Consider the following 9,367-nt stretch of genomic DNA (forward strand, 5'->3'; position numbering starts at 1 on the left):
ACAGCTTCACAACGTATTGCTCAGTGCGGGCGAGGTTGTCCTTGTCCACGTCGTCCTGCCGGCTGCCAAGCTTATGAGGATCGACGCTATGACAATCTCCGACATGCAACATTCTTGAGCTTCAATACGTAGCCATGAGGCAGCGTGATCAACGAAGCAAGACAAGCCTGCGAAGGACAAGCAACGGCATCACCCGTCCAGACCAGCCTGGTTCAGACAAGGAATCGGTCTGTGCAACGAACCCAACCAACTGCGATGAAATGCGCATCTTCATCGCGGACCCCTCGCAGCCGTACCGCGCGCTGCAGCTGCCCCCTACCCGTCCGTGCCCCCGCCCGCCGAGCCACAACGTGAGCTGCAGCACACGTTTTTCGCCAGAAACGGCTCCGACCGCGACCGGGGGAGGAATTTACCCGTAAGCAATGTGTCATGCATAAAACAAAGCCCGTGCCGTGTGCAGTGCTGGCCATGCCTGGTGAAGCTCTACTGGCCAGCAGTCCAGCATCCACGCTGTGTTAGGCTGCAGCATGCACAGCCAGTCCGCAACCAGCAGGCATGAATGATGCCGTCACGCGTGGGGGTGGAACACCAACTGCTGCTCCCCGACCCTGCCCGTAACTGAGCACTCCATCCCTGCCGGCAGCCCGCTGGGCTCGACGGCCGGTGCCTCCGCAGCAGTGCGCTCTTGGGCAGCCCCGCCGGCCCCCAAAACAGCACCCGCGAGCCCCGCCTCGCGCTGCTGCTGGCGCTGCTGCAGCGCCACGGTCGCCTTGCCCGACAGTCCGCCGGTCGTCTGCAGCAGCGGGCCCTGGAATCCAGGCACTGTGGGGGCGGTGTGGCCCCCCTTCGCGCCGCCCCCGCCGCCGCCGGCTGCTGCGACCATCTTGTGGCTTGTGACGGCGATGGCGCTGCCGGGTCTGAAGACGCCCGGCGCCTGCGCGTGGTGCTGCTGCAGCTTGTTAGCCCTGGGGGGCGACAGCCGGCCGCCACCCTGGCTGCGCACCTCTGAGCCGAAATCGCCACCTGCTGCTGCTGTTGCTGCCGCGGCAGCACCCTGCGCTGCCGCTGCGCAGGGCGCCGCCTCAGCCACCCCTGCAGCAGGCGCTGCGAGCGTCCGCCCTGCGGATATTGCCAGCACGGCAATCGAGGCTGGCGGCGCTGGCGGGGGCAGGGCACCGCTGCAAGACCCTTTCGGGCTGGCCTGTGGGCTGGGTGACGCCGCGCCGCGCCGCACGCCCCCCAAGAAGCCGCCGCCCGCCCGCGGCCCCGACGCCGCATCGTCGCCGCCACCGCCCGCGAGCAGCGCCGCGACGGCGGCGGCGGCGGCAGACTTTGCGCGCGCGAGCCCCGGTTGCTTGTGCTCGCCGTGCTGCTGCATCAACCCAGCGCCCGGGAGTGTCCCCACCGCCGGCCCCGAGCCCGCCGTTGCGGCCGCTGCTGCCGCAGTGCGTGGGGTCTGGCGCCGCTGCTGCATCTCCCTCGCGACGCGGTTGAGGGTGCGAGCCAGCGGCTCCCCGCCCAGCGGGCCCCGCCTCTCGCTCGTGGCCGCCCCAGCGGCGCCCTCCCCCTCTTCCACACTAGCAGCCAAGGCGGCCTGCTCAGCCGCCGCCGCCGCTGCCGCTGCGGCCATTGCAAATGCGGCCGCGTCTGCGCCCCTGGGTGGGGCTGCCTCGGGCAGAGCCGCCGTTGGTGGCTTTGATTTGGGCGCTGCGCCGGCGCTGTCGCCCCTGGGGACCGGCAAGGGGAAGGCGCCCCAGTATCCCACGCTCCTGCGTGCATATCGGGGCCAGCGCAGGGTATGTCCAGCTGGGCGGGATGATCAACCGTGTGGCATGCACCGCGTGGGGCGCTGCACAACGCGGGCCATGCGGTTCCCAATGTAAAGTCTGCCCCTGCCCACACGCCCGACACCCAGTTAACAGCCAAAGTTTACGGCAGAGTCTCATGACGTGTCAATACACCTTGGCGGCGCCAAGGTGCCAAGCTTGGGTGTGCCAAAGTCCATGAACTGGGCCATGAATTCCTAGGGACGCAGCCAAAGGGCACATTGCAGCTTGGATCCGTGAGGCCACAAGAACAAGTTGTGAGAGTGCTGAGAGCTTCCTCAGACTGGGGTGAACAGGACAACTCAGAAAGCACCTGCGTGGCTCCTTCAAAAAGTTGTGCGGGTCGCATACGTAGGGGACAGCAACGCTCACCGCAGGCAGCGCAGAGCAGAAGCCGCTGCCGCCCAGCTGATGCAAGAATTCATGTGCCGAGGCGGCCTCTTTGGCCGGTGCGAGGCTGCCTTGCTGGGCTGACAGGGCCGCGCGCAGCACTGCAGGTTGCGTTGGGAACGTGGGGTTGCAGGTGTGACGCGAGCAGTCTAGGCGTGCGGCATGAGCCGCGTTCTCTGAAGGTACGCCTATCCTGCGTTCGTGGATATTGTATGCAAGCCGGCCCGTGCTTGCAGTCTCATGCACCATCGGAATGTGGGTGGGCCCTTGGGTGCTTACAAGCCCTGCTGGCCCTCTCATGAGCCCCACTTAAGCCCGCATTGCAGCCCTCCTCACCTTCCGCGGGTGCCTGCAGACCGCTGCGCGTGTCAGCCAAGGCGCGTAGCTGGCGGCCCTGCAGGACTGCCTCGGGGACGGGGCGCTCGCCCAGCACCACATAGCCGCCCTGCGCGGGCGTGACGTTTCAGGGTAGCCTGGCTTTATACCCGAAGGGCCTTGGAAAGCAACGGTATGCTTTGAGGCAGTCCAACCCGCCCGAAAGCACTGCACATGTCAACTGGCCAATGGTTACCACTTGTGTCTACAATCATGCATGCATGGGCTCGCCTTGTGCTGTGTGCCGCGGGCCTGACGCTTCTCTGCGTGCTGTTCGTTCATCGCCATCTTGGCGCTTGCGATGCGCCGCATGCTCTGGGGTTGGAGGGGTGGTTGGGTCGGGTGGAGTGGAGGCTGTGGGGTGGGGTCGATGATAGGGGTGCTGAGTGCGGTGGTGCGCAGGCACTCCTCGGCAGGCAAGTGTATACGTTGAAATGAAAAATTTCATGGCTATGACAGGCCCTTCGAGACAGGAAGGCAGTGGTGAGTCGGGAAAGCGAGTTGACGACGGGGATTATTCAGCCAAATCCGCAACTTTTCGCTCCCTACTCAATAACAACTCATCAACCATTCGCCATTATACTATTGTCCGGCTCCTCGAAGGCAGCAGACAGGTTGTGGAGTCGCAAGGGGCCTTGCCACGCCTGGCGTGCAGCACGCCCTGCGCGACGCTGGAAGACACTTTGTGCAAATGACAGCCCTAGTCATGTCTCCCCTGGCAACACTTGCCCACTCTCTGAAGCGGACTGCTTCAGAAAAGGACCATACGGCCCTGAGCACGCAGGTGCGTGCTGGATCAGGCTTTCTATCGCAATACTAGGGTACTATATGGTCTGCAAGGGCTGGCCTTGCTCTGCCGGCAGCAAAACATGCGCGCGCTGCGCCCTGCTGCGGCACTGCACGAGGCGCTGCAGGCAGCGGCCCAGCAAGGCGGCTCGCCGCCTCCCAAGGTCATGCAATGTGTGCCCATGCCGGCGCCGCGCACGGCGCCTTGTCGCTACATCGAGTGCGCTCGTCGTGAGAGCCAGCACTGAGCAGCAGCCCTGAAACCCCCGCAACCGCCCCGCCTCCCATCTGCTGCGCCAGGACTTTGTGGAATCTGCAGAGGCGATCCTCCCATTCTTCGACCACCTCGGCCCCGTGTTCACCGTCGCGCGCCACGAGTTCACATCAAAGCTGGCGACCCTTCGCGACGCGGCCGGCCGCCACCGCACGCTGAGCGACGTAGTGCGCGCCGACGCCGCGCGCGGCGCCGTCACGGTCAAGAACAGCTGCACGCGCAACCTGCACCGCCTCGTCGCGGCGATATCCTTCATAAAGATCCTGTTCGAGCGCCTCTCGCGGTCGCACGCGACGCACTTGCGGGAGGCGGCCAGCGACGCGTACGAGGCGGCGCTTGCACCCTTCCATACAATGCTCATCCGCGGCGCGGTGCGCGCGGGCATGCTGACGCTGCCGACGCGCGAGCACTTCCTGGCCTCGATCGGCGAGACCGAGGAGAGCGCGGCACCGCGGTGTGCGGAGGTGATCGCGTCGTGTGAGGCCGTCATCGTGGTCGTGGACAAGCTACTCGCGGGGATTGAATTTCCCGTGTCTGATGTGTGGTTCTGGCCCAGCAGATGATCTGTGAGGCGCGGCATTTGCGCCCACGCGCCACTGCTGCTGCTGCTGTTTTCAGCAGCAGCAGCAGCAGCAGCAGCAGCAGCAGCCGCCGCGTCAGTCGCCGTTGCACAAGGGCGGTGGCAGACGCACCCCCTCCATGGGTTTGTTTGCCGACGATCGCATGCCCCGCCGCCAGCCCCAAAGCTGCAACACGTTTTGGGGCTGGCCCCATAGCGACCTTCAGGGCGCACCTTGCTCGATGGCCTGTGACGGCCGCCTTGGTATGTGGCATCGTATGCTCGCCTGCAGCCAGCACGTTCAGGCGGCGACGACCTCATCGTGCGCGCCCCTGACCTCTTCGCTTACAGCTGCACGCGCCCCGCGCTGCGCCGCAGCGTATGGCCTGCTACCCCGAGCATATGCTGCGCGTGCACGGCCCGCGCCGCCTCGCGGCCAGAGCCCTTTTCCGGTGCCGGAGGACCCCGACTCGCTGCCCGTGCGCCCGCCCGTGGCGGAGCTGCCCTTCCTTTGACCTCTCAAGTTGTCAATGCCGCGCCAAACCCCACACGCCCGAGAGCTTGACCACAGACGGATCACCCTTTCCTCCTGGTGCCCGGGGCGCACTGCCGCACCCCGGGCCGCTTTCGACGCATTAGTTCTCTACACATAATGCCGGCCGCCCATGCTACAGTAGCCAAAATGCTGTGGCCCGCGCCTACAGCGTTACTGGTGGTCACCCTCCCCTTACAACTCAAACGTCGCTGTAGGCACGCGCACCCTCTCTTCTAGAGGAATGTGTTAGGGCAGCCATGACTGATTTGAGCGCCGCCTCAGGCGGCAGAGGTTTCGGCGCACGCAGGATATCCGCGCGCCTTTATATGTAATCCATACTCAGAAGAATGGCAAATGATCCCCCTTCGGCCCCCACCAGAGGCCCAATATGCAGCATTGAGCTCAGCCAAAGGGTCACACCAGCCCGCCTGCCGCATGGCCCCGCGCTTGCAAGAACACCCTCCACCTGCGTCAACCCTACCCACAGCTGCGGTGCAACCCCGAGCCACCCCTGCTCACCTCCAGGACCTCCTCGGGCATCCGCCGCCTCCACTCGATTAGCGGCACCTGTTGCGCATTGACCATGCGCAGGCGGGCGCAACGCACTCAGCCACACACCAACGTAGCTTTACACGCAGTAGGCTTCGTCAGGCCATCGTCCGCAATTCCTGCCGCGCTCTGCGCAACATGCTGGCCACGAACGCTGGACTGTGTGGTGCACGCAAGCGGCGTGCCCCTCGCGGTTTGCGCTAACCTTGTAGGTGACCAACTCTGTCAGGGCCACCACGGTGGCGCTGCGCTTGGCTCCCGTCTGCAGGCTCATGTCCCCGATGATGGAGCCTGGCCCCAGGATGACCACCTGTTGTGGATGTTGGCCAGCAGGCCAGCAGGGTTGAGAGGCGCAGGCCAGGTTTGGGGGTGCCAGGGCCAGCTCCATCCCACCCAAAAACCCCTGCTGTATGTACTGCCCTGCCGCCATCCACAGCCGCTGAGCTTCTGCGCCTGGCGTGTGACGGTGCGCGGCGCACATTTAAAATGGCTACGGTGGACAAGCAAGCCAGCATCTGTTTCAGTCCTTAGCCACGCCTCAAAAGGCATGACGATGCGATGCGGATCAGAAACGTTGTTGCGTTGCACCCGCCTGCACGAGGCGCCGCAGGTCCTGCTCTGGCAGGAGGCCCTCCAGCTCCTCGGGGGCCTCCGCGGCGGCTGCGGCTGTGGTGTAGTTGGGGTCAATCAGCACGCACACCTGAGGAAGGCGAGGCGGCAAGGGAGAAAAATGAAGCCTGCATCCAGCCGAAGTTGCGGGCAAGTCTGCTGCAGACTGGACTGCACTCTTCTTTTAGAATCGCTGCTGGCGAGTCGTGAGTCAATTGAACAACGAATGCATCGCGGGTGCGTACCTGGCCGCTTCGCAGCACGTACATGCTGTCTGCAGCGTCACCCTGGCGCACAACCACCTCCCGCGGCTCAAACTCCTGCGCGGATGCGTCAAAAAGCGCCGTGACAATGTTTACAGATCAGTCAGCGGTCATCCGAGCGATGTGGTGGCGCGCAGGTGCACACACACACACACACACACACACACACACACACACGCACACACGCACGCACGCACGCACGCACATGCACACTCACACACACGCTCCACACACACAGCGCGTGCACACACATACACACGCGCACGCACCGTCTGGTGGAAGCAGTGGGCGAGGCCCTGCAGGAACGCGCGGCTGAGGCCCTGCAGTGCAGGCAGGGACTCAAGAAAGTCCACCTGGCAGGAGGAAAAACAAAAATTTAAATGGGTTTGGGGGTTGTGAGCCAGGCCTGTCCCCAGTCAAGCACTGGGTTATGTCCACATGTCTGTGCACCAGCTCAAGCATGCAAAAACAGGGGGAGCGGCCCGCGATGGCCTTGACACGCGTCACAGCAGCGCGCTGCTGTGATCCGCAGTGCACAAGTACAGCTGTCTGTGCGGCACGCTGCTGATAGATAGATAAGTTACTCCTACCATAGCATCACTGCCATCGGCCCTGCGCTCATCAGAGCGGACCTCCTCATTCCTAACCTTCCAACGGCTGCTGGTGGAGGCTGCCAGCCAGCACAGCCCTGGTGGCTTGGCCGTTCTCACATGGATCAAGAGCTTGGGCCCACCTTGTCCTCCTGCATCTTGCTCATGCGCCCCTGAAGGATCCGCGAGTACTCCTCCTCCCCCAGCATAAGCACCACAGCACCCCCGGCCGGCCCCAGCCGCCCGGGCGCCGCCGCCGGCCGCAGGGCCGCTTTTGGCGGCCCCCTGCCACCCCCGGCGCCGCCGGTAGCGCGCGCGGTCTGCTGCCTGCTGGTGGCGGCTGCCAGGTCGTCCTCTCCAAAGGATTCCCTGGGACCCAGGCGCCTGACCTCAACCAGTGTTGGGGAACCGGACAACGAGGACGACGCAGATCCCGTGCGCCCGCCGTCCGTCGAGCCCCCGGCGCCGCTCACGCTCCTGCCAGCTGCAGCAGCGGAGGCGCCACCGCTGGCGCGGCTCGCGGCCCTGGCGGCGCCGCTGGTGCTGCTGCTGCTGCCAGCGGCGGCGGCGGCGGTGCCGCCGTCACTCCTGCCGCGCGCGTCGGGCGGGGACTTTGCGCCGCTCCTGCTGCCGGCGCCGCTGCGACTGCCTGCGCCGCTCCCAAACCTCGACGCGCCAGCTCTCGTAGGGGAGCCGGTAGGAGCCGCCGCCGCCGCCGCAGCCGCCGCCGGCTCCTCATCCGCCTGCACCGCCAGCTCCCACATGCGGACCTCCCCCGAAACGACGACGTAGAAGTGTGAGGGCGCGTCGCCGATGCTGTAGACCGCCTGGCCCGCCTCATAGGCACGGCCCTCCATCGCCTGCCGACGCCGGCGGCACAGGGGGCTGGTGGTCGCGCATCGCGCTTGACGTCCGCGACCCGCAGCTAGTGCGCCGACCAAACCTCAATGGGCGCCCCCGCAGCTGTCTTCGATTTGGAATACATACACGCGCTTGCCCCCCGAGCAGTCGCTTGAAATTGCGGGAGGCGCCAGCAAGGGCGGCAGGGCTGGCTTTCTGCGAGCGTGTGCTGCTGGAACAGTCAGCTGTAGGCCCCACCTGGCCCAAAGCTCTGAGGATGGTGGGCTGCAGGTGGCGCAGCATGTGTGTTGAGGAGAGGAACTCCACCACTCTGTCCAACTGTTGGCGTGCATTATAGGATGGGCGGTCCAGCACGCTCATGCATGCAATTAGTAGGACGCCGCGCGTATGCGTGGTCAACTTCCTGGTCAGCATGTGCATGGAGATGTATGCCGCCAGGCATGCAGCGTGTACAAGCTACCGCTGCCGCTTAAAACATCATGTTGGCCTTCATGCCCACCTGCTGCGCCGTGCGCTCCACGACGGGCGCGAGCGCGGCCGCCCGGAGCTCGTCGGCACGCTGCTGCCGCCGGCGCGCCTTCGCAGCCTCGACGCCAGCGTCTGCGGATTGCACAGAGCCCTGCATCACAGCTGCTGCCGCAGTCGAGCTGGTCGCCGCAACGCCGCCACCTGGCATGCTGGGCGGGCGCGATGTGAGGCCGCCGACGCTGTCGGCCTCGCTTGTGTGATTTGAAATGATACCCTGTGCATGCTGCGCGCCGACATTTGGGGCGGCCTCGCTGCCGCCAAACTGGGACGCCGCTGCGAGGGAGCCTGAAGATGAATCCATGATTATACACTGATAACTTAAGCTGTCCGCAAGCAGCCGCCTGATTGTGCCGTGTTCAACGCTGTGTGGCAAAGCACCATTGACCACGCCGGGACACCGGAGGTGCTATGTCACGTGAAAGCGCCTATTTCATCATCTTCAGCCACCATTTCAATGTACAGGTGCGGCTGGGGTGATCTGATGTCATGTCACCGCTTTACGGTAGATGAGGAGAACAGACACCTCAACAGTTCTTCGTCTTGTCTTGTGAGATAAGGAGAATGTTGACGTTTTGAATTACAGAGCTTAGACCACACGTGGTGATCGGCGAGTGACAAGTACAGAAGCCTGTGCAGGGAGCGCTCTGCGAGCTTACTCAGTTAAAGGGATTCGCGGCGATGCTGGAGGTGCACCTGCTGCTTCAGGCCTTGCAGCGTGCCTCCAGCGGTGTCCCAGTGGGTGTGGTGACAGCCGCCGCAGTCGCCGCTGCACGCGCTGCCGCCGTTGGGCGCCTTGGCCCCGCCGTTGCTGGCCAGCAGCTCCGCGCCCTCTCCTCCTCGGCGTGCGCGGCTTCTGCGTCGGAGGCATCAGCGGAGCAGCAGCACAGCCGCAGCGGGGGATCTCCAAGCAGCGGCGCGGATTCTTTGAAGGAGCGGAGACAAAGGGGGCAGCAGCACCCCGATGCGGGCGGTGGGAGGGGCCGGCGGCGGGGAGCTCGGCCGAGATCGGACAGCGCAGGCGCCGCAGCCCGCCATACCCAGGCAGCTGACGCATGGGATGCAGCAGCGTCGTGGCGCGCGCCGGCTCCCCGCGGCGGGCGGGGCAACAGCGGCAGCAGAGGGGCCGAGCGCGAGGGCCGAAGCGGTCGCGGCGCTGCAAACAGCGGCGACGGCGACTGGGGTGGCGCCGGCTCGGCTTGGGGCGCCGACACCGGTTGGGGCG

General features: G+C 65.3%; 3 protein-coding genes across 3 annotated transcripts; 2 read left to right on the forward strand and 1 right to left on the reverse strand.

Annotated features, from left to right (window-relative positions):
- Positions 1 to 3,460: 3,460 nt before the first annotated feature.
- Positions 3,461 to 4,214, forward strand: MNEG_1905 (hypothetical protein; the record flags this gene model as incomplete). Its single annotated transcript, XM_014049623.1, has 2 exons — positions 3,461 to 3,541; positions 3,678 to 4,214. The coding sequence occupies 2 exons, from the start codon at positions 3,461 to 3,463 to the stop codon at positions 4,212 to 4,214; spliced, it is 618 nt and encodes a 205-aa protein (XP_013905077.1).
- Positions 4,215 to 5,859: 1,645 nt separating this feature from the next.
- Positions 5,860 to 8,446, reverse strand: MNEG_1906 (hypothetical protein; the record flags this gene model as incomplete). Its single annotated transcript, XM_014049624.1, has 6 exons — positions 5,860 to 5,994; positions 6,149 to 6,223; positions 6,436 to 6,519; positions 6,900 to 7,616; positions 7,855 to 7,935; positions 8,117 to 8,446. 6 exons carry the CDS (start codon positions 8,444 to 8,446, stop codon positions 5,860 to 5,862), a joined length of 1,422 nt encoding a protein of 473 aa, XP_013905078.1.
- A 377-nt stretch (positions 8,447 to 8,823) lies between these two features.
- Positions 8,824 to 9,358, forward strand: MNEG_1907 (hypothetical protein; the record flags this gene model as incomplete). The annotated part of the gene is made up of 1 exon (XM_014049625.1): positions 8,824 to 9,358. A coding segment is annotated over one exon (535 nt), but the record flags the coding sequence as incomplete, so codon positions are not given.
- Positions 9,359 to 9,367: the final 9 nt, after the last annotated feature.

Source organism: Monoraphidium neglectum (assembly GCF_000611645.1).
Source record: "Monoraphidium neglectum strain SAG 48.87 unplaced genomic scaffold scaffold00202, whole genome shotgun sequence".
Taxonomy (NCBI): Eukaryota; Viridiplantae; Chlorophyta; class Chlorophyceae; order Sphaeropleales; family Selenastraceae; genus Monoraphidium; species Monoraphidium neglectum.